The 25,609-nt window shown below is 42.4% G+C and overlaps 1 protein-coding gene across 6 annotated transcripts in view; it reads left to right on the top strand.

The window, feature by feature from the left end:
* Mapk10 (mitogen-activated protein kinase 10) overlaps positions 1 to 25,609 on the top strand; it is a 270,735-nt gene that overhangs the window by 144,607 nt on the left and 100,519 nt on the right. For all 6 annotated transcript variants that reach the window (XM_060381043.1, XM_060381047.1, XM_060381042.1 and 3 more), the window contains one exon: positions 12,091 to 12,260. In XM_060381043.1, coding sequence (XP_060237026.1) covers positions 12,091 to 12,260 — 170 coding nt within the window. The remainder of the gene's footprint in view (positions 1 to 12,090; positions 12,261 to 25,609) is intronic.

Here is a 25,609-nt window from a genome sequence, read left to right as displayed (position 1 = left end):
GTGGTCCTCACGACCCAACTTCTTACGGCAGCAGTCCCTCCCAGTCCTGGGTTCCAGTTTTCTGTAGGAGTTACTTTCTCCTTGATGTGACAGCATTCCCGACAGAAGCAACTCAAGGCAGGAAGGGCTTGCCTTGGCTCATGCCTCTTGGGGATGGGAGCTATCAAAGCATGAGGGGAACAGCAGATAGAACAGGTGGTTATGCCACATTGTATTCCTGGTCAAAAAGTGTGGGGGGGGGAGAGAGAGAGAAATGAACATTCACTCTCATCTAGCAATTTTTTCCCTTTTTTTTCTATTTTTCTTGCACCCAGAACCCCAGCCCATGTAATGCCTCCACTTACATTCAGGGTAGGTCTTCCCTCCTCAGCTAAACTTTTATGGAAACACCCTTGAACACATGCCCAGAGGTGCGTCACCTACGCGCTTTCAAATCTAGTGACGTCGACAAGAAAGAGACAAATCATTCCAGTACATCGTTTCCTTTGCTATTTTATTTCATAAAGTTCGTAAAAAGTTTCAGGTGACGTTTTGCCATTTATGAAGAGAAATTTTGCTCACACTTTTCCTTTTATTCTGTTTCTACTTCGATATATTTAATGGAATATGACCCTGACTTTTTAATACATGCTTTGATACGTAACATTTAATTTTACACTAGTAACCTGAAAACCACAGCGTTCATGCTTTTGTTCACCTGGCTGTAGGCAATAAGATGTTGACAACGGCAAGCTGGACAGTGTAGCAACATGCACACATTTTCTGATGAGATCACTCACTGCTGTGTACACTGTCATGGGAACCATCCTGCATCTACGGATGAAGCTACTCTTGCTTAATGAGATTTTTTTCCTTGTGTCTACATGGAAATATGAATATAGCAAATTTAGTGCCCCATTTCTCTTCTATGCCCTGGAATTTTTTTTCTAAAGAAACTATGAAATATCTATTTCAGTGATAATAGACTGTAACACTGGCCAAGATTAACTGGACAGTTATATAATTCAGTTTTGCAACTGTGAGGGCTTCTGGATTGGCTCATTTTGAAAATGTGCTCCGTTTACTTAAAAACCAAAAGGTCAAGTTTAGCTTCCTGTGGAATAAGTTTAACTTGATTGTAAATGCAGCTTGCTATTATAATTGAAGCTTCAGTCAGAATGAATAAAGTCGTGGCTTGCATATATATTTTTTTTTATAATCATGCTATAAATTCCCTAGAACTGTCCATGGTTTCAGGGCATGGATCCTCTGTAATCCTGCTCATGAAAAGAAAGATGTGTGAAACACACAGATTCCATTATAGTTGAAATTGTGCTCATCTGTAATTATTTTGTGTTTTAGATCTACTATTTTTGTGCTTATTATCCTTGTGACAAAAGGCATTGGAAATGGAAATAAAGTTATAGTCTTTGCTTTACTGAAAAATGATTACCTGAGTCTGAGGACATGACCAAGGAGTGGCTACCTTTTAAAGTAGGTCAAGCATGCCCATCAGCACTTCAGCTCAGTCTGAAGTGGGTTGCCTAGTAAGGGGAGCAGGGGCTGTCTCTGGCATATACTCTGTTGCCTGCTCTTTGATCACTTCCCCCTGGTGAGGCAGCCTTGTCAGGACACAGAGGAAAAGGATGCAGGCAGTCCTAATGAGACTTGATGGGCTGGGGTCAGATGGTAGGGAAGGAGGGCTCCCCCTTTCTGACAAATGGGGGGGAGAAGGAGGGAGAATGGGTCTGGGAGGAGATGAGGGAGGGGCTAGAATTGGGATGTAAAGTTAATAAACTCCCGTCTAACCCAGGAGCAGGGTGTCTTAGCCGAGTTCCTCTATGAGGCCATTGCATACCATGAGGTGTTTCCCATGACACTTCCATATTTTGGGGTGGGAGAAAAGTATCTCTCACCTTTGGCATACTCAAGAAAATTTAATAAAAAATTAAATTAAAAATAAAACAAAAAATAAAGCTCTTAGATAAATAGTTTGGTTCATATTTAAAATGCAGTGAATGTGTGCCTCCTTTCCTCAAGAAATGGCATGGTTAGTGGGTTCTGTTGCCTTTCTATGATGACCTTGCAATGGCGTCATGGGAAAGCTCCATCTTCCTGGATAACTTGTAAGTTAAACTGCTGATTTCATCTGTGTCAGAAGTGGAACCATAACGCTGGGCAGATAATTTTTAAATGCAAACGACAACATCAAAAGAATCGTCTACACATTGGCTAATCTGCTGAAAGTGATTCCACCTGGGGTTTTCTACTGAGTCGGTTGATTTGCTATCTGGAGGGCTTTTAATAGTGTCTAGCACACAGGATGTGCTCAATAAACATTTTACTGTGAATGAAGCCAAGCCCTTAGCATTTCGTGGGAGCCTCGGAAAATTGAGCTTTCTGCTGCTGACACAGGACTGTGTTCAATTCGGAACTCGTTCAGTGGGCAACACCTCCAGACTCTAGATGGGAAAACTGAAAAGTGGGTTTGTACAGCAGGCCTGTTATCTGTGGTGCCTCTGGACTTCCTAAGGAGTGGTCCTTTACCTCGCCTCATTCTTAGAAAACCACCTCACTACTCTATTTTTATAGTCATTATTTAGCTGAGCTACTCTAGTTTGTAAAAACTATCTTGAATTGAGTGGGTTTAATTCACAAACCCATGAAGTACTAGTTCTAAAACTGAGAGTCAGTTCATTCATGGCCCTGGGAAGCTCCTTCTTTTGTTTTGAGTGTAAACTTTGAAAGTGTTTAACACAACAAAGAAGGCACCTGCAGTCCTATACTCTACCTGTATCCCTGGCCTCTCTAGAGTTCGTGTCTAGTTAGAAATATGAAACATAATTCTGTGTCCCTGGTAAATATTCTTCACTGTTGTTTGATTTCAGGCTGATTATGTAAAAAGAACCATGGAATCTATTCTCCCTGAAGTTAAGCACTTGAGAAATATTATCTTTCTTCTAACTCATTTTGGTAGATTTGTTAGGTTAATGAATCAAAGCTTGCATCTCGCTGCGGTTTCTTTGTGCTCACCGTTAGTCTATCCCGTGGCTTTCCAGCATGCAACATTAAGTTTTGTGCTCAAGGTGGTGCACATTCGTAGCTTAAGGCTTCTGGCACTCCTGTCACTGCTCAGCCTGCTGCGTTTGTCATTCGTGTTTGAAACTGGATGCGAAGGTTTCATTGTTCATTCCTATAGCCTCTAGGGTGAGCTGCACAGAGCCTTTATGGAACCGCATAGGATATAAATAATAAACGAATGAAAGAATAAAAAGGCACGCTCAAGTTTCCACAGACAGTAAGTGCAGAACTGACCTGGCTGCATGTTATTTTCAGCTCTAATGAAAGAAAGTGAGAGAGAGAGAGAGAGAGAGAGACAGAAAGAAAGAAAGAAAGAAAGAAAGAAAGAAAGAAAGAAAGAAAGAAAGAAAGAAAGAAAGAAAACAAAGAAAAGAAAACTGAGCAAGTTCCACCTGTGAGGGCTTCAAACCCCAATGTTCCTTGTGCAGGAGCTGCTAGTACCAACATAGGACAGCCTTCCTCAGTGAGGTCAAGGAGGCTATTATATCTGAGCAAAACACAATGAAGGCTTAAGACCAATAACATGGAGTCAGCGGCATTCAAACATTTAGTGTGTTTCTGGCTAGAAAGACAGAAGCAAAGGAACACAGAACCCATGTTTAAAAGAACTGATCAGTTAAACGACAGACGGGGAAACTCAAGATAATTCTTGAAGACGAGTCTTAGCATAAATCCCCAGGGCTGCTGGCTTCTTCTGGTGACTTTAAAGGCTGAGGAAGTCATCTAAACTGTAAGGGCCTGACTCCCTGTAGGTCAAAGAGAGATTTTTGGCTTTAATGAAGAAAGGGATTTTAGGACTGGTTTTAATTTAAAAAGACACTTTACCATAATCATAAGAGTTTAAAGGAAAAAAAGCTCCCCAAGGAAAACTATAAGGTAGGCAGGAGATAAAGAAGCAGGGTCTGAGAACGGTGAGTAGGAGCAATTTGAGAATTTTTCTTCACTTTATGGAAAGTCTAAATTTTTTAATTTTTGTTTTAGCATCTTATTGAATTCTTTATCATTACAAATTACCAATTTTCTTGATTTGTTTCTTTATAGATCCTTTACATATTAATTAAAGGAGGCTGCCTATTTGTGAGTTTAAAAAAATTTATTGCCTAGGACTACATTAAATGCGCAAAAAAAAAAAAAACCACACAAAAAAACAATTTGGGGATTGTGAGTGTTTAGATTACTTTTCGATCTCCCCATTTTCCAAATACTTACAGGTTATTCAGTAATTATCAAATACAAAGCTGGCTAGAGTACGGATGGTAGTTTATCTCTAAACATTTCCTTCTCTTTAGAAACTTTGTCCACACACACACAAACACACACACACACACACACACACACACACACACTCTCATACTCACACATATGCACATACATGCACACAAACACATACACATCAATGTATTTCATTATGCATGTGTTCATCTCTGTTGCCTTTTTCATTGGCCCCTTTCCACTTTTTTCTTCCTCCCTCTCTCTCTTTCTTTCTCTCTCTCACAGACATTTTCTTCTGAAATATTGCTGTTGATGCTAGCTAGTGAATATGTGTTTTGGGACAGTTGTATGTGCCATTTTGGGGATCAACCTCCTCAGAGGTTATTCTGTACAATTATGCAAACACGAAGGTGCTCAGGACACTGGGTGACAGTCCCTCATATGTGTCTCCCGGGAGCCAACAAACTTCCTTCTGACCCAGGAGCAGGGTGTTTTAGCTGAGTCCCCTATGAGGCCGTTGCGTATCATGAGCTGCTTCCCATGACTCTTCCACATTTTGGGGTGGGAGGAAAATGTCTCTCACCTCTGGCATCTTTATTATCAGTCACAAACAAAATTCCTAGACTGAAGTCTTGGCCAGGTCACAGGAGACTCAGTAAAATACATAATTATACATATAAAAAGGTCTGTCAGGAGACAAAGTCTAAATGACAATCAATCAAAATATTACCAGAGACAAACAAAACAGAATCAAAGATGCCTTCAGAGTTCCAAAAGTGAACAAAATCCAAATGCCTTTAGAGAGCCAAAAGCAAACAGAGACCAAAAATGCTTTAAAATTAAGCAAGCAAGCCACCAAATCTAGATGCTTTAAACCAAATACTTGAAAGCAGACCAAAAAGAAAAAATAAGAGAGAAAAAAAATCAATTGAATTAAAATAAGATTCTTAATTAGCTAGGTAAGAAAAAACAAATAGATTGTTGACCAAACTGAAAGAGGCCCAGAGCCCCAGAAAGAACTTACCAAAAATCTACCTGTTAAAACCCCAACCGATGCCCTGGACCTGACTCATTCAGCTGATTCCTCCAGGGAAAACGAGCATTCTTGAAGCCCTACATTGGGCCCGATAATTGTCAACACAAAATCATAAATCTCATCTTGAAGGTAATATAAGATATTTTATTCTGAATCCGTTGGGTGATCCTGGTCCAGGAACACAGACTTAGGGTATCCCAAATTCCATGCTTCAACATGGAAGCAGTTTCACAAAATTATGTAGTTTTATGGAACAAGGAAAGTCACAAATCAAGGCAAGTTACAGAGAGATGAGGGAATCTTTCCTATAGGCCTAAGATTCCCTGGTGACACTCTTGGTTTGGAGCTGGTAGAGGCTAGCGGTCGCTAAGTTAATAAATTCAGAGGTTTTTATCTGTTAGTTACAGGATGTGGATTTGAACACAGGGGTGGGCAAGGAATGGCTGTTCTGGGAACCAGGGAAACTCCCGATACAAATTAAGATGGGGACCGTTAACATTCCAGTCCCTCCACAGCACTGTCATTCTACAGTCAGCCTCTCTGGTCACACCTTCAAACTTCAGTCTCTGCCCCCAAACTCGCTGTGGGGTAGTGTTACCACTAATATTCCTTGTCAGTTTGGCAGGATCTGGACACACCGAGGGGACCAGCCTCTGGGCATGCCTGCAAGGGGCCACTTGAGGTGTGTGCATTCCCCGGGCTGGGATCCTGTACTGACTAAGACGGAGGAGGGGAGCTGAACACGAGCGTGCACGATCTATGCTATCGACTGTGGATGCAAATGTGACCAGCTGCCTTAGCCGTCTGCCACCATGATGGACTGACTACACCCTTAGCTGTGAGCCAATGCAAACCTTCTTCACCGTGTTCACAGCAACAGACACAACTAACACAGCCGACCCTGCCTTTCCAGAGCAGTCTTCATCTTATTTTCTCCCCAGATTTGAAGCAAGCCAGCTATTTTTGTCCTGTGTCCTGTGGTCATGAAATATGAAACCATAAACTAGAAACAGTTATTCTCAACATTGAGCTCAATGGCACATTTTCATGGGCCCATTTCACACGGAGAAATGTTTATATTGAACTTCACAGTCATGACAAGGGCCATTGCATGGAATCAAAAACTAAGCACTCTGTAATAAATACCTTCTGAGCCTTCCTAAGTACAGTTTGGATTTACAAGGGTTGAACAAAGATGGGGGTTGGAGGGAGCTCCTCACAGAACTACTCACCACAGAAATTTGCTTGCTTTTTGTTAATCCAATGAAAATTTCAACATTATCATTTGTTGCTTAAATCATTAATATAGACTTTCTCCAGCTGTCTGAAGAGTTTTCAAGGCAATGTTCTGTAACTCCCAGATTTAGCTAGACCCTAACCTAGGCACAAAGAAGGCACTAAAAGGAAAGTGGGCGTGCAATGAGGTGTGTGTGTGTTGTGTGTGTGTGTGTGTGTCTGTGTGTGTGTGTCTCTGTGTGTGTGTGTCTCTGTGTGTGTGTGTCTATGTCTGTCTGTGTGTGTCTGTTTCTGTGTGTGTCTCTGTGTGTGTGTGTGTTTGAATTCACAAGGTGTATGGTGATTATTTCAGTCTCAGTGTGAGAAATCAAATGCTCTAGAGTAGTGACAAGTAATCAGTGAGTTAAAGTATTTTAGAAACTATGTTAGGGATTGAACATTTCATTTAGAAGGTTGTTGTTGGTTTTATTTGTATGGAAGTCTTATTGCAAAAATAGGTAAATGAGATCTGCTGTGTGTGTGTTATGCCTGTTTCTGTGTGTATGTATGTGTATGTATGTGGTATATATGTATGTGTATGTGGTGTATGTGTATATACATATACATATATGTGTATATATATATATATATATATATATATATAGAGAGAGAGAGAGAGAGAGAGAGAGAGAGAGATATTGTGGTATATGGTGTTTGTGTGTTTGTGTGTATGTGGTATGCCTGTAGCTCTGTATGTGTATGAGTGTGTGTGTGTTGTATATGTATGTGGTATGTGTGTGAGTGTGTTTGTGTGAGTATATATCTATGTGCTTCTAGGATACATACAGATGTCCAAATCTAAAACTCCAGGGTGTGTATATAGGATTGTGTTTTATCAAGCTCAGCCAGTGCTCTGCATACACACTCCATCAAAGTACTGGTGCAAAGGGAGGCCCATGGCTCTTCGTTCGAGAAAACACTAATCAAACATGTCCTGAAACATTAGCAGCATTAATTCATAGGGTGTTTTCTCCCACATGTCTTGTCCCTTTCCTCTGTTTCACCTTTTCCAGTCTTAGTATTCCCCCTTCTACTTTCATATCACAGGCCTGTAAGTCCTACCCATTAAAGAATTTTTTTTTCTTTTATGGAGGGCCACCGAGCTCCCAAAACACCACAGGCAACTGCCACCACTCTTAGCTGTTCATGATAACTAGTTGGGAAGGTCCTGTTGCTGAAGATGCCACAGTCTTTAGTCACAGGACATAGAGAAATCAGGCTTGAGCTGGGATGGGGATTTCCTCCCTCTGGCTAGCCTGCATAGTGCCAGAAGGTGTGATGTTGGCTGCTGGGGGCGAATGGTGAATTGTCCACTCATCTGTGGACCCCATGTATAATGATTCTGACTGGCAAGACTCTGATGAGCCCTTTGGGGCAATAGTGGCAAGCCTGCCTTGCAGGTGACCAATGGCTTTCTAATTGGCTTTGATGCCAGCCATACTGCAGGAAAACTATGTCTCCTACTGTAAGTCCAGTCAAAAGCCTGTGGTTGGGGAGGTTTATGGGCCCTTGTGGGAAGCTGTTGTTTTGCTCAGTGAATATGATATCCCTGTCAAATTTCCTCCTAAATACCAGTGTTTGCCCACTGACTAGTGCCGCTGTCCGCTTCTCTGTAGTAGTTAATGGTGGGTGCAGAGATAATGGGTAAAAAACAGAATAACTATCGAATGCTCATCTATGAATGAGACATCTGAACTATAGTCTCCAGTGCTCAGAGAACATGGAAAGGGGATGGGAGGAAATGTAAAGCCCAGAAGAACAGGAGGAGCAGTCTGGTGTGCTAACTTGTGGGTATGACACACCTTTGCACTCTTGAACTCTTGGTTGGCTGAACAAGATCTCCACAAGATCTGGCCTGTCGACACCCCATCATGGATGCAGGAGGAACTCTCGGGGCTCTGCCTCTCCCTGAGGGTTTATGCACAGATGATGGTTGATGGTGAGGGAGAGACATTTTCTTCAAAGGTGTACCCACTGGTGAGATGCACATGTCACTGTAAATAAAGTTTCACCAAAGATGTTTATAGGCAACCCCAGTGAAACTGAGTGGGTCACACAGAAAAGCCATGAGAGGAGAAGGGTGGCTAGATGGGAAAAGAGAGATGGTTCACGGAAGTGGGAGAAGGACAAGACAGGGGGCAATGGAGAGAGTATGATCAAAATGCATATGCACATGGAAGAAAATGCCACAGTAAAATCCGTTATGCATAATTAATATATGCTGATTAAACAATAAAATAAAAATAATTTTATACCAGTGACTTGGTATATATTTGTTATTTTATGCATAGTATTTGAATGAATTAATGATAATATTATGCAGACAAAAAGTTGTTACTTCCCATTTATTACCAGAATATTTACTTTGTTCTCCTAAAGAATGCACCATCTGTATTTAACTACTCACTTCATCATCTTCATTCTAGGCTACAACTTTATCTTACTGCATTGCCAGTGCTAACCCATAGTATGCACATCATCAATATTAGATTAAGCAGTTTTAAGTATCGCATAGGTAAATCTGAAAAAGAAGTTGTATGAATTATTACATTTTTTTGAATATGCGTTGAAGTGGTGAGAGGGATTCCCGCAGGTTGTTCAACTCTCACGGGAAAATGGAAATCGCAGCTAGAAAACCACAACAGAGCCTGCAAGTGGATATAGTTGAGGCTTCGTGGAGTCAGGCCTGGAGCATGGAATATGCTTCAAGAGATTATTACATACATATGTTAAGTACATACATGTGACTCGTATACACATCTGGATAGGATGCACTTGTCACTAGTACATACTGATTAGTACACACATAAGGTTAATGCATATGTATGATCAGTACATATGTGCTTAGTATATATGTGTGATTAGCTCACACATGTGATTAGCACATACATTTGGTTAGTACACACCTGTGACTAGACAGACATGCAGTACTTCAGGAACACCGCTTGTCAACAATGAGAAGAACAAGAGAGTGTGTGGAGGGAAACGGAGCATCTACAGTGGATGAAGCTAACTTGTGCTCAGGATTTTGCGATATTCCAAATATGAAGGGGGGTGGCCACAAAAAGTCAGAACACAGCAAATGTCACGTTAGGCGGGTGTCCATCGTTCCTCGTTCATCTTGCAGGTGAAAAGTATTGAATGTTGTAATTCCATAAGACTTCATCTTTCTCAGCAAGGAGGTCAGACTTCCGGGGCTACTCATACCACGAGTTTATTGTAGAAATGACAGTGGTTTGGAGAGCTGTCCATGATACTGAGTTGAGAATCCAGGAAAGTTTAAACACTTCTGCTCTTGTGCCTGCAGTTTTCCACAGCTGCTGCCTATTTTCTAAACCCCATTGTTGTTCCTTGGCTTGCAACACCCTGATTTTAAGCGGTCTTGTTTAATTTCCTGTGCGGTGCTGCATAGACTACCTTCCAGATTTCGGGACTTCTGTTACATTGGCAAGTTATCTGCGTTTTCTGCTTCCTCCATAAACAATGCAGATCTCTAATCCAAAGATTTCACCAGTATTTGTGGTGCCCACATTTGTCCCGAATGCTGCCACTGTGCCCGCTACGTGTCATAGGCTGCAGCCTGTCATGTCCATCCTGCTCTATGTTTGCCTCACCTGTCTTGGGCCTCCAGAATCTTCCAGAAGATTTGCAGCTTTTTCTAGCTTAGTTTCAATCATCCCCACTCAGTTTTCCTTGTATCACCACCCTGCCTAGATTGTATTCCATTCAGGCATAAATTAAAAGGTACTTCCATTTCAACTGTTTAGTTAGACATGAGATGACAAAACTTTTCAAGGAAAAAATGGTTGTATGGCCAACTTAGAGGTCCAGAGCCTAAGAGACATTAAGCCTTTTAAATTATGGGAGAACTGATAATCAGAAAAGTTAACGTGTTAAATTATACAAATATGTATACAATTATACATTGGTTTAAACTCTAGGCGCAAAGCACTGTAGGGTTAAAGCTTTGTCTAGACATCCAAACCTCATAGTGTGTATGTGGAAAATTATCTGTCATGGGGGAAATACCCAACTCCTGCAGGGTCCCCAACATGCTTTCACAAACCAGAAGCATGTGAGCTCCCTTCTGCTTTAGGTAACATGACCAGATTCTCCCGCCTGAACGCCTCCGACACGCAGATGCCACATCTGAGAACCGCTGGCTAAGATGATTTGCCTTTCAAGTGTTGGAAACACTACACAGAGAGCATGCGTGTGTAAAACCTAAGCGAAATCGAGACCTGAGTATTAAGTAGGGATCCATCAGCATTTGCCACATGAAGTCAGTTATCGTATGGACCCTCTCACTAGAGAGTCCATATTCTCTGTGTAGTAAAGTGTGACGTAAGAGCGTTTATGAATAAGTTATAATCACAGGTAGTAGCTCCTTATTGTAAGTCGTGTGTAAATATTCATCCGGAATTTTAAGGATAACTCTTTAATTGCCAAGTATGATTGACAGATGAACTTCTCCATAGAGAAACAGGAAATGCAATAGCCAATCTATGCAAATTCTAATCACCCTCAAAATAGAGTGTCGTAGAAGTAAATGTTTATTTAATCTAGTATTTTCAGCACTTAATGATGATAGTAGAAATTTGGGTATTAATGAGAAAAAATGACGTCAACTGCACTCAATTCAAATACACCTCATGGATAAGAGTCCTGCATGTCTGGGGCCTCAGCTTTTGTTAAGGAGAGGACTGCAGAGGGGAGAGCATCTTCATCCTGCCTCTGTGAACACCTTCCTCAGTTTCTTGAATCCATAAGTGTCTAAGGCACACTGAAGTCAGTGTATCTTCAGTATTTGTTTGTCTCAAAGGGATGAAATGATCATGTGACCAAATTTCATTTTTCTCTTTTTGAAGCGGGTTTTGTTTATTCTGTTATTAGGTCACAATATTATATGATCAATATCCCCAGGCCTTAAACATTTTAATACTAAGAAAACATTGTTTGCAGTTTAAGGCTCATTTATTTCAAATAAACTGGCAGGGTCTAATACATTGCATTCCCTATGTGAGCTAGCTGAACTAGATGAGATATGGCCAGATATTTGGTTTGTTTTTCTTTTTTAAAATTTATTTATTATTTATTACAATTTATTTACTTGGTATCCCAACTGTAGCTCCCTCCCTCGTCTCCTCCCAGTCCTACCCTCCCTCCCTCTTCTCTTCCCATGCCCCTCCCCCAGCCCACCAATAGGGGAGGTCCTCCTCCCCTTTCATCTGACCCTAGTCTGTCAGGTCTCATCAGGACTGGCTGCATTATTTTCCTCTGTGGACTGGTAAGGCTGCATCCACCAAGGGGGGAAGTGATCAAAGAGCCAGTCACTGAGTTCATGCCTGAGACAGCCCCTGTTCCCCTTACTAGGAAACCCACTTCGAAACTGAGCAGCCTATGTGCTACATCTGATATTTGTAATCACTGGGGAAAAAAAGACTTCTCAGTATCCATTATCATTGTTCTACTGCTCTTGTCTCAAGTCTCATTGTTCTTCTTGACAGGGATTCGATAAACACGTGGATGTGTCATATATTGCCAAACATTACAACATGAGCAAAAGCAAAGTAGACAACCAGTTCTACAGTGTGGAAGTCGGAGACTCAACCTTCACAGTTCTCAAGCGCTACCAGAACCTGAAGCCGATTGGCTCTGGGGCTCAGGGAATAGTTTGGTGAGTAGAATGGATTTGTTGTACTTTTGAAGAGAGTGTGCTATATTCATTTACAAAATACAAACAGATAAACATATCAGATGGAGCACACATATATTGAAAATATAAAATTATAAGCACCATTTGTTTATTCATTATGTACTTGTTAACAATATGCAACCTGGCTTATGATTTTTTTTTTCAAATCACCAGAAAACAAAAATTATAACACAAGGACAAGAAAGAGATCCAAAGGATGAGAGTGTTTTGCTGTTGGTACTGTATTTAGAAAAGTTTTTTTGTGTATTTCACAGCAAGAACAACTGAAGGCAGGGGCAGTTGGCTCCCGGACACTCAAGATGTGTGAGCCCTCTGTGACTGCTGAAGTTTGCACCGGCGAGTTTGTGCCAATTAACCACAGGCTAGACTCATTTGGGAAGAGACAACCTCAGCAAATAAAATGCACTCCACCCCCATGGGCCTGTGGGCGGTCTTAATGGCTGATAGATGTGGGAGGGCCCGGCTTACTGTGGGCAGTGCCACCTCTGGGCTAGGGGTTCTGGTGGCTATAAGAAAGCAGGCTGGGCAAGCCGTGGGGAGCAAGCCAGTAAGCAGCACCCTCCATGCCCCTGCATCAGCTCCTGCCTCCAGGTTCCGTCCTGCCCTGCATGAACTCCTTCACACCAGTTCTTAGAAGTATGAAAGGGAGACAGAGGGGCAGGCCAGAGGCATATGAGCAGGAAGAGTGAAGAGGAGACTTGAAATATTGGGAACTAGCCACAGGGAAGACTTTGAAAACGGAAGAGGTAGGGCCTGAGCCAGGAGTGGTACTGGCTCTCAGGAGCCAGAAATGGCTTATTGCTGAGTGAAGACGTTAGTCCCAACTTTAGGAAAAGAAGCAGCTTCTTTTCTGAGACCCCCAGGGAGGGAACTCAACTTTCCTACGTCTTGATTTTAGGACAGTGAAACCCCCGCAGGGCTCTGGATCTACAGAACTGTAAGATAATAGATACATTGCTTTTGAGCAGTTATTGAGTGGTAGTTGTGGCAGTGGCACTGATGTACACGGGACAGTTACGAGCCTGACGTGAAGATATCTGTTGTTTGGCTTGGGCATGACTCAGCAGTTAAGAGCATTGGCTGCTCTTCCAGAGAACCTGGGTTCAACTCCCAGCAGACACAGGGTAGTTTACAGTTATCTATAGCTCCAATTCTGGGAAATCCAATGTCCTCCTCTGGACTCTGTGACCCTCGGCATGTGTGTGGTGCACAGACATATACACCCATACGCATAGAATAGCAGAACAATTTAAAAAATAAAAGATGACTGATGCAAGCCCCCAAACTTATTGAACTGTGGGGTGAGAACAGCAGTTCCGAGCTACTTTGCTGGAGAACTGTAAAATATCCACAAGAGGAAGTTTTCCTTCAGAAGATCCTTAGGTCCGATACATTTTGGGGTAGTTTTATTTTTCATTTTTTCTAATAATGTTGTCGTGGAAAATGAGGACTGCCAGTGACAGGACAGGGGTAGACCTTTGGGGAAGGTCCAAGTAGCATTTGGTTCAGCAAGGTAACAGGTCATCATTGGAAGACTTAAAGATCCTGGTCTAAGATTTTTGCAGTATGTTTCACAGGACATTGGGTGTTCTCGTTCTCCTCTCTAAGGGGTGTAAATCATCTTTGGCCTTAAGTAGAGTTACTGATAACAGGTGAGGACGCTGGGTTTTGTGGACATCCTCGGAGGGGTTCTGGTTGCTTGTCCCCTAGAATAAGGAGGCGGACAGAAAAACCAGGGTGTAGCAGAAGTTCAGACAGTTTACTAGAGAAGGATGCTCTTCCAGCGGAGGAAGAAGGCCAGAGCAAGGACAGAGTTTCCAGCTGCGGTGCATAAAGCACATATCAAAGCACAGGCTTGTTGAGTGCTTTGTGCTGTGTGGGGCTTGGGGGCTCAGTTCCTCCCGCAAGCTCTATCTGGCACAGGTAGTTCTGTATACAAGTCAGTGCATTGCATATCTCAACAGCATCTTAAGTATCCATGCATGGATGTGAGTTTTAGTCTTACAATGGACCACAGACCACCTTCGTGAACTCTAGAGCACCTCTTTGTAAGTGGCAGTGGTTCCATCCAGGCTTTTCCAGTCTGTCTTGCACTGCTGGCTTCTCTTGGCCTTTACTCCAGGGGGCCCTGGACTTTCACTCTCTGTCATGCTCTTCTGCCTCAAGATTACCAATGACTTATTTAAACCCATTTTTAGAACAAATGTATCAGTAAAAAAAAAAAAAGAAAGAAAGAAAGAAAAAAAGAAAGAAAAGAAAAAAAAAAAAAAAGCAAAAGCAACCAAACAAAAATACCCTTGCATTTCAAAAATGATAGCCTTGGTGTTTTCTGGTGTTTAGTCCCCTTGGTGTTTTCTTGGTGTTTTCTTGGTGTTTAGTCCCCTCTGGCCAAGGGGACTAAAGCCACATTCATTTCAGCAAAGGGCAAAATGCAGACCAGGAAGGGGCGTTACAGGCCCTGCTCTGACAGATGTGTGAACCCTGCAGTTGGAGCACACTCCTTGTGGACAGATGTGGGCAGTTCTTCCTGGTGACTTCTCGACCTTAGCATGAAGATGTCTTTGCTTGGTTGCAATGTGGGTCTGTAGTGCACTTTACCCCACAGAGCTCACCTTTAGTTGGCCTTGCTTCCCTACCGACCTTTCTTCCTCTCATCTCTCTTTTGTTTCCTTTTGTAGATAGCGATCCCCTTCACACCCAGCACATGTCTGTAGTCGGGCCTGTCTCTGGAATCCACAGACTGTCCCTGCACTCATGATAACGGTCACATGTGTGTTTCTTAAATATTCCATATAATCCTGAATACAGGGACTGCTTAAAATTGAGGGCTGGATATGACTGTAGTCTCTGGGGAGGAGATAAATTTAAAAGACTGTTCTTTTTTTTAATTTTTATTTTTTTAATATTAGTTACAGTTTGTTAACTTTGTATCCCTGCTGAAGCCCACTCCCTCTTTCCCTCCCAATTCCACCCTCCCACCCTCATCTCCTCCCTGCCCCTTTCAAAGTCCACTGATAGGGGAGAACCTCTTCCCTTTCCATCTGATACTGGTTTATCAGGTGTCTTCAGGACTGGCTGCAAAGTCCTCCTCTGTGACCTAGCAAGGCTGCTTCTCCAGGGGGTGGGGGTGGTCAAAGAGCCCACCATCGAGTTCATGTCAGAAACAGCCCCTGTTCCCCTTATTAGGGTACCGACTTGGATACTGAGCTACCAAGGGCTACATCTGAGCAGGCTCTAGGTTGCATCCATACATGGTCCTTTTTTGAGAAACAGTCTCATAAAAGACCCCTGTGCCCAGGTATATTTGGTCCTTGTGGAACTCCTGTCCTCTCCAGGTCTTATTAACTCCCCCCCCCTTTTTTTGGTTCCTTGTATTCTGCTGGAGATTTGGTTATGAATCTTAAATCTCTTTTGATACACTGTTAGGTGGAGCCTTTCAGAGGCCCTCTGTGGTAGGCTCCTGTCCTGTTGCTTGTTTGCTCCTACATCCAATGTCCATCCCATTTGTCTTTCTAAGTGAGGATTGATCATCTTACCCTGGGTCCTCTTTCTTGTTTATCTTCTTTAGGTGGATAGATTTCAGTATATATATCCTATCTTATAGGACTATATAAGTGAGTATATACCATGTGTGTCTTTCTGCTTTTGGGATACCTCACTCAGGATGATCATTTCTAGGTCCCACCATTTGCCTGCAAATTCCATGATTTCCTCGTTTTTAATTGCTGAGTAGTATTCCATTGTGTAAAACTTCCACAATTTCTGTATCCATTCCTCAACTGAGGGACATCTGGGTTGTTCCCAGGTTCTGGCTATTATGAATAAAGCTGCTACAAACATGGTTGAGCAAATGTCCTTGTTGTGTACTTGAGCCTCTTTTGGATATATGCCTAGGAGTGGTCTAACTGGATCTTGAGGAAGCACTATTCCTAATTAAGACTGTTCATTTATTTGTACTAACTTTACATTGGAACAGGAATAAAACACAGAGGAACCAATTGGGAAAGAGATGCCATCAATTTTTTGAATGTGCCAACATAGAACTGTGTGTGTATGTGTGTGTGTCCAAGAGGAATTCTGTTTTCGAGTCTAAGTGTGTGAATACAGGCACTTCAGCCACCAAGTCCCCGGGCCCTTCATTTCCTTGAAATGGAATCTCATTTCTACTCCTCCAGTCCTCTGACACTTGCCACTTAATTTTTTTACACTTTCTCCTCCTTCGACTGCTGCATTAGTTATTTAACACCAGGGGTCAAAAGTAATGCCAAAATATCTTCAAAAGAATCAACTGCTGCTGTGGCTTTCAAGCTTTACTGTGGATCATAGAACCAAAATATCACCATTGAGAGCTAGTTCATGAAGATAATGTGAAATCTTTTAGAATAAATTGGAACCTTCTACTTCTGAGGGATAAAATGATTACCCATCAAAGCAAAACCAACGAAGATCATGGTGCTTCACCGTTCAAGCCGGGAACTCTCCGTTACTTGACGGTTGGAAATTGCCAAGCAATCTGTGAGATGAGCGTTAAGAGCAGTGTTCAGGAGGCCATGAGCTAACCGTGCCAGCGGCCTCCAGGTCCAGGGGAGGCTTGGATTAGTGTTTTGAGCTAGTGACATGATTATGCAATAAACATAAAATTCTCACGATTAAGTAAATTTGAGGGAGCTAGGCCTGTATATATTTTTAACAATAGAAAATTGAAAAATGATAAACAAGTAATTTAGGACCATGCCTACATTATAACTGCTGCTTAATCCTCAGATTCTGGGCATGGAATGATCTACTAAGACTCCCACAGGCCAGTCTGGTAAGGAAGGACCTGGGATGCTTTTGTTTCCCATTGACCAGTCTTATTTACAATACCTAAGTTACAAACAATGGTTACAAACAGTTACGAACAGCTGGGTGTGGTGGTGCACCTGGATCTCTGTGAGTTCAAGGGCAGCCTGGTCTACAGACAGGTCTACAGTTCCAGGACAGCCAGAACTACACAGTGAGACCTTGTCTCAAACAAACAAACAAACAAATTAAATTACAGCATAGTGTACAAATGTGCACAGACCAAGACAATCATCTTTAAGATGACAGTCTGAGAGGGGACATTTTATGGTCATGGGTTGAGGGGCAAGAGCATGGATGGGTCAAACCAGACAGAGTTTTCCCCCAAAGCCTCAGGCTTCCTGATTAAATGAGAGACTGGATGAGTGGTTCCCAAGTGATTTTCTTTTGTTTCAGGAAGCGTCACTCACAGTCCTCGGGTGCATTTCGTCCAGCTTCTGAGGAGCCATTACCCTAAGTGACTCAGCTTAATCACACATTTATATTTAGCCCTTGACCAGGGAAGTGATTGCGCTCTCATTTGCATGTGGAATAGCAATGTATTCTGCATTCATTATTTTGCATTCACTGTGCAATACAGATGCTCAGTGGCAACCTTCTTGAAATAAGGTGCATCGAGCTTCAAGTATTATCCCCATTCCTGTGGATGTCTGAAGAAGTGGCCCCTAAGCGCAATAGAACAGAATAAGGACTTTTATTCTCTGTCCACCTTTGCTGTTCTTCTTGGCCTCTTTGTATAGGTTTGACCTCAAATATCTACTTAAACTTTTCTTGATTAATGGGTAAGACTTGTAAATATCATTCTTTACTTTCACAGAGAAAAATGCAGTACTTTGAGAAATAATAGGGAGAGATTTGATGGGACAATGCTTGAAGTGAAAAATATATTTATAAAATATTACATATAATATGCATAATTTTGTGTTTACTATAAAGTATGTGAGTTGTTATGTGTAAATGTATAATGTCAAAATAATAGGTGATACTCATGGGGTTGGTAGTATATTATCTAAAAGTTTATGTTTGGGTTTAACGTGAACAATAGCCAATGATTCCAAATTCCACTATTCCTCAGTTAATTTTTAATTAATCTACATTCCTGGGGTTAAAAATTAACAAGAATTTGTGGCCTAAACAGATTTTTTTTTTGTCAGAAATAAAGAGTGGTCCATAAATGACTATGCACTTAACCTATGTTTGACTTATGGGGGTTAGGGTCTCTCAGAAGAAATAATTAGTTTATAGTCTATGTATTTATTTATAATTTCTGTCTTAGTCCCTGAGATGGAGTGGTTAGGTGACCCTGATTCTTGCTTCAAAGGGCCCTCCCTGTCTTCTACAATCAACAAAACAAATCCCCTCATCTCTAAAATAAAATCTCTGTGCGGTGCTCCTTTATCTGTTGCCTTCATCCTGAGTAATTCTTAGCACTGATGTGCATTCAATACATATAAAATTTAACATGTGTGTTCACGTGCTATGTATATGCTAACCTCTGCACTGTCCAGTTTATCTTCAGAAACATGAAGTTTCTCAGGGGAAGGGCTCAGCTTCCCCAGTGCAGCTGAAGTAAGCTGAGTAACAGATGATGATTGCCCTTTCTAGGGTTGTGGGGATCTTATTTACCGCTCCAGGAGACCATCCTTTCCACCTGCAGACAAGGCGTGCTCGTTTTATAGGAGTTGAGGAATTATAAACATTGCAACTAAGGATCCAGGGCTGAAAGGGTCTTTCTATAAAGCATCAAGGGAAGGTGCTTGTCCCTGTGTCCGCACAGAGCCCTGCCTCTGGCCTGGTACAACATGGCGCTCCGTCCATAGCTCAGAGCTGTCTTGCTCATCTAAGATTTGACTGTAGGAGCTGAAGCATCTTTCAGTTTGGAAGACGTAGTGACAGCTCTAGCATTCTTTTTGTCTGCTCTCTGCTCTCATCTATCAGATTCGCATCCTGTCCTAAGTGGGATTGAAATTTATTTAAAATATTTGACCCCGTCAAGTGCTTTTCACTTTGCCTGTCACAAGCTATGAATTCGCCTTGTATCACTGCCTGTTAAGCTCCTGTCTACCATGGGAGAGTCCAAGTCACCATCAGAAAAGGCACTTGTGTATGTCACTGGACATGAGCTTCTTTTAGTTACTGATGTGTACTTACTGGGCCTCTGAACTGTTCTCTTCTTTATTTATACTTTTATTTTTGTCACTAAAATTGTCATGTTGATGTTATCCCCTGTCTTTCAGGAAGCTTCCCTCTCCTCACATTCCTGTCACTGTACCTCTTCAAGGACCTTGTCTGCCAGGCTCTTCCTTTGAGGACTTTGCTCACCTGATATTTTTTTCCCTACCTAAACTTGACACCAGGAGGACTGAGGCCATGCACCATCAAATGTTTCCTCCTCTTCCTTGGCTTGTTTGCAGCTCAGTTCTCTCATCCAGATCCACCCAGTTGGCTGTGTTCCCTCTCCTGCTGGAAGCCAGCTGAGCATCGCACAAGCATGCTGATTTTCTCCATTATAGGCTTATGAGCTTCATCCTCAGCTGGGCTCTTGTTCTCGCCTAGCAGCCCTTTCACTTATATGTCTCCTCAGCTTCCCATTCCATTTCCCACAGCGGCTGTTACAATCCTTCTGAAAGTTTCCTCTGAGACCTTAATTCCATTTTCTCACTCCATTATGTGCAGAAGGCCTCACCCCTTCTTTCAAAAGAAGGCATATGGCCTGAAGCAAGCGAGCTCTTCCTTTCTCTCTCCTCATTGTCGTCTGCAGCCTTCCCAGCTCGGTGTGTTTCTCCACAAAGGATGCACAGCGTGGCTGCCCTGTCTGTGATTCCCGTGTCTGTGATGCCCTCAACGGTAGCTTCCTCCCTCCTACTTGTAGGAGACCTCTCTACAAATTTCTGTCTAATAACAAGTCATTGTTTGCCCCCAGGAGACCTTTCTGTCACTCCTTCCTTCATAACCAAGGCTTCCAATAGAATGATATTAATTCTGCGCTCTGCAGTCTGTCAGTCATAGTTCACCAATGGTCCCAATCCTAGCACAATATGGAGGAAGGAGGAGGAGACCGGAGATGGCGACTGTGGCTCTCCTGCACAGCTAGCTAACCCGCTAGCTTCCTTTTCACTCCTCATTTTAACATGTGATGTTCAGACATGGATACTCCCTGCATTGCCCATGGACATTATTCTAAGGGACAGAACTGGGAGAATGAGTGTGGTTTGGGTAGTGGATGTCTCACGCTGGAGAGGCTGGGAATCTGGCAGTTGCTTAGTTGGAAATGCTGGGTGTCTTAGCACTCCCTGTCTGGAGCTGAAGGCATGAGGGTTACTAGAGAGATGCTGATCTTTGGCTACTTCTCAAGGAAGTTGGTTCAACATCAGCAAAAAGACGCCCTAGCACGAGGATAGATGAACGCGCCATCAAGAGGTCAAGCAGGCAAAAAGCAGAGCTTCCTTCTTCTATGCCCTTTAATCTAAGATGCCACCAAAAGGAGTCACATATATTTAGGTGTTTCAACTAGTGTCATCAGTGGCGACCCCGTGGGATGCCCAGCAGCTTGTGTTTCACCTCCTTCCAGGTGCGGTCAGGTTGTCAAACAAGGTTAGTCATTGCTCTATCAAATTATTAATTCTCATTTCTTTTGAATTTCGAAAGGGTAACTGTCAAGCTTTGCCAGTGTTTGGAATTGGACTGTGGGGGTCAGCATGTGTGAGGCATCCAGTTATTTCATCTGAAGAGAAAGCTGGGAGGAACACTGAGGCAGAGCTGTTCAGGTTCTCATACCTGACACTCGATCGTAGCCAACATGTGTTAGCTTTCAGTCTCATGAACTGGCGAAGGCTGCAGCCAGTCATACCTGGTACCAGCCTTTAACAGGAAATGGGGTTGGACTAAGACTCAAACACGGTGACTTCCCAGCTCTTTGAGGGAGAATGTCACCTGCTGGAGAGCACCAGGGCTCCTGGAGAATGTCACATTCAAACCACAGGACGGAGCTAGAAAAACGAGGACTGATATCAGAGATTTATTTTTGAATCTCGAAAGAGATCCGGAGGCAGATGTCAAGCACCGGGCAAGTGTGGGATGCGTGGAAATGTGTAGACAAGTGTCATGAACATTGTCGGCTGGAAAGTGAACGGCAGTGTTAGCCGAGGTTGAAACTGGCTGCTTCCCATTTTCCTTCAACGTCCATGATCAAGCATCCGTGCATCAATCCTGATAGCCATTGTTCATTGCTGTTTCAATGTTTGCAGTTTTAAACAGTGTTCTTTTTCCTTGGCCCTTTCATGTCTGTTTATTCTTGACCTCTCAAATATCTGTCATGCTAGCCATGTTGCTTCTGAGTCCTGTACTCATTTTTGTACTCTTTATTCTTTACTTTATTTCACAGATATTTCATATATGAATTTGTGATTTACTCAGACTTGCCATTCACTGTGAGTTTCCTATTTGGGAATCCCTAATAGCTTAGTTACATCGTTCAGAATGTGTCAGATCATAAGTGTTCCCTTCAAGTTCTATGACGGAGGCTGATAGTGTCCATGTGGAGTGCCATCCTCAATAGTTTGGGTAGCTCACCAATGCCCAAGCCAGGCTTTCACACTGCATACAGAAGACAGGTCCTTGACTGAACAAATTCTAGTTCTTTAGAATAATATACTAGTAATTTTTCCAAAATGTAATAGCCACTGAAGTACTTGTGGTACTTAAAAAACTAACACACATTAACATGTTCAGTGGAATTTAATAAATCTCTGCACATTCATACAGCATGCATCAATTATATCCATCAATTCTTCTTTTGCCATTTATTCTTCACATACTTCCCAGCTGGAGATTGCAAAGATTTCACTTTCAGGTTAGTTGTTTGTTTCCGCATATGAGAGAATAGAAAATTTCTGGTGTGTGTGTGTGTGTGTGTGTGTGTGTGTGTGTGTGTGTGTATGTACATTCATGGATGTTACTGCAAGCATGGGCATGCCATAGTATACTTGCGGAGGTCAGAAGACAACCTTGAGTATCAGTCTGCACTTCCCTTCTTGTTTGAGGAAGATTCTCTTGTGTTTTCACCATGCACACCAGGCTATGTGTCCCAGGAACTTCCAGGATTCTCCTGTATCTACGATGCATCTCTCTCTATGTGTACCGAAATAACACACTTGTGCTTTGCCTTGGATTTTTATGGTAGCTTTTCAAGATTCAAACTCAACACCACATAATTACATGTCATCAGCAGACCTTCCCTCTAGGTCTACCTTGATTTTTGAGTCAGGGTCTCTCGCTGGGACTGGGAGCTCACTGATAAGGATAGACTAGCTGGCTGGTGAGTGAGCTCCAGGGGTCTGTGCACCTCTGATTGCCAAGTGTGTGTTTGTTCTTTTGTTGTTGTTTGCTTGTTTGTTTTTATTATGGATACTGGTCATTGGACCCAGCTTTTCATGGCAATTACCATACAGATATTTACAGATAGAGCTATCTCCTCAGCCCATTAATTTTGTAATAGCTGCTGTAACTGGAATGAGGTGGAATTCAACAATTGCTTTGATTTGATTTGCACTCCCTAGTGGCTGATATTATTAAGTCTTTTCATTTATTTATTGACTAGTTGGATTTATTCATTTGTGATACACCCATTGGATCCTGTTTATTTAAAAACTGGGTTAAATTTCTTTTTGTTTCTTTATATGTTCTGGATGTTAACCTTCCACCTCTGCTGGGTGAATGGCTATTAAGCGGATCTCCCACTCTGTAGGATGCCCTTGACTCTTTGATTGTTGCCTTGGCTGTGCTGAGTCACTCATAGTGGTTTGATGTGTTGCCTCTTCTTTGCTTTGGAGAGCTGATTCAGAATCTGTTGCTTTGGATCTGTTGCCGTTATCGCTGTGTTGATAATTTCTTCCAGTCATTTCAGTGTCAGGGCTTCTATTTAGGCTTTTGATGAATGTGAGTTCATCATTGCACAGGAGTAGAGACAGGACTGAGTTAGTACCCTCTACACCATCTGTTGCAGTGGTTGCCCTTTCTCTAGTGTGTCCTTTGGTGTCAAGAGTAAGTTAGGGTGTGTGTCACATTTCTGTGCCAGAGGTCTATCTGTTTTTATGCCAACATCATGCCGTTTCATTACTGTTAGTTTGACTCTCTATCATTGTGGTAAATCACTGATCAAAAAGAACTTGGGCAGTAAAGGGTTTAATTGGCTTAAGGTTTACAGTCCATAATCATGGAAAGCCAAGGGAGATACTGGAGACAGGAACCCAGAGGCAGGAACTGAAGCAGAGACCATGAAGGAATGCTGCTTACTGCCTTGCTCCCCTTGGCCTGATTAGCTACTTTTCTTATACCACTTGGGCTGGGATGGCACAGCCAATATTGGGCTGGGCCCTCGCACATTAGTTAACAGTCAAGAAAATGCTCCTCAGACGTGCTCACAGGCCATTCTGTTGGAGGCAGTTCCTCAGTGGAGATGCATTCTTCCCAGGTGCTCCTGATCTCCTGTTTCTTGAGAGTGGCGCCTTCCATTCCTTCCGATTTGACAACACCTGGCTGCTAGTAGGTAGAACACCCAGTAGATTTGGCACTCTGAAGCCTAGTTTGGTCCCTGAGGAAGATGTTTGCTGAGGCAAAGCAGTGCAATACTTTGGGCCTCCTAGGCCGTACAGTGTAGGGGTTTCTGACCCACACAGCAAGTGCTCCAACATCAGACAGTAGTTCACTTTTCAAATCCACCAACCGTACTCACCCTGGGTGTGGTCTGGGAAGATAAGATGGAGTCCAGGCTCTATGTGAGACTTCAGGTCACTTATAAGAAGCAGCATGTGCAACTTTCCAATAGTTAAACTTGCCAGCATCGTTCGCCCTGGCAGAGGTTTTGGGGGGCTGTCCTTTACTCTTATCTGCTGCAAGGGTGACAGATTCTGGTAGCACTTCTTCTGACTACTCTTTTTGGATACATACTCATTGCTACAAACATTTAATTATTTATGTATTTATTTATTTTGGGGGGGTGGAGCTGAGATCTAGTTGCCTCCATTCAGATAGCTAGATTCCTCTTTCTGAAAACCATTTTGCTCTCCACCTGGACATGGAGATGTGCCTCCTATGTCCTGGCTTAACTTCTCTTCCAGTTTCAGCTGTGCAGTCTCTTCCGTGACTCCCATCTCACCTTCCCCCTGGCTCAGCCGGAGTCACTGCTCTTTCACCTGTGCTGATGCCACCTCTCTTTTGCAATTGTTTATGTTTTATTGCTGTCTAAACGCTGGAGGACGATGGTATCAGAATTAGGATTTGTGTCCTTATTTATGTTTACACGATTTTGAAAAAGCCTGGCATGTAATGGGAACACCTTAAATACTGAATTGTTTCCTGTAATATACGTCAACAATGCCTGTGTATACCCTGTGTATTAAATTAATAATGTGACACCCTGATTTCATGGTTATTCAGAGGTATTAATGTCATAATTAATAAAGTCACTCAGAATCTACCATTAGGTCTCTTAATGTTGTATGTATTTGTTAATAATCATAATAATTTTATCGCTGGGCTATCTAAAGAATGTGGTGGTAATAACAAAATTGATCTTTCAAGCCATTTATTAAATGCCATACTAATTTAAATTAGATATGATGACATTAAATACGACAGACACACAGACACAGAATATTTTAGAGAGTCATTAGAGTGAAAATGCAAGGACTATGTCCCTATTTACAGACAGCTCCACACTCAGGGCTTAACGTGGCAGAGTAAACAAGGTCACCATCACAGGATGTGTACCATTAGTGTCGCAAGGCTGGAAAATCGCAGACTAGTGCCAGTTTCTCAGCTAAAGTGTAAAGTCATGATCAGAGCCCAGTCTATGAGTGTTTTGTACACAGTGAACATTTTTTTTGGATTAGAGAAAAAGGACTAGGCTGAATAGAATGGACACGATGCAAACAGGTAATTATTCGTACTCCCTGTCAACCTAAAACAAAAAAACACCGATACAAAATAAAACAGAAATGCGGGGCTGGTGAGATGGTTTCGCCATTAAAAAGCTTGCTGCACACTTTTGAAGGCCCGAGTTTGGATCCCCAACTTCTGTGTACAACCTGAGCTGGGTGGCCTGTACCTATGTCCCTGCCTGGGCCTCGGTAGACACTGGGATCCCAGGGCCTTGCTCACCACCCAGGCTAGACAAGAGTAAGCTCAGCGAGTTCAGTGAGAGATCCTTCCCCAAAACAAACTGAAGAGCCAATAGAGGAAGGCTCCCCACTGTCAACCTGTGGCCTCGACATATGAACACACCAGCAAGAGCATCTGCATACATATGTGCACGCCTACATATAACACGAATGTGTGAGCGCACATAGACACAAATTTAATATTGTTTCCGTGAATAAGTATTTATTGAGTGACTGATTGATCTTAGAATTGTGACATGTCAAAAGGATGTAGAATTGAACAGACAAAGGTCAGACATCCAGGGAAGA

The sequence above is a fragment of the Meriones unguiculatus genome, chromosome 3 (assembly GCF_030254825.1).
Source record: "Meriones unguiculatus strain TT.TT164.6M chromosome 3, Bangor_MerUng_6.1, whole genome shotgun sequence".
Lineage (NCBI taxonomy): Eukaryota > Metazoa > Chordata > Mammalia > Rodentia > Muridae > Meriones > Meriones unguiculatus.
The sequence above is the reverse complement of the archived record's forward strand: the minus strand, read 5'-3'. Positions and strand labels throughout refer to the sequence as shown.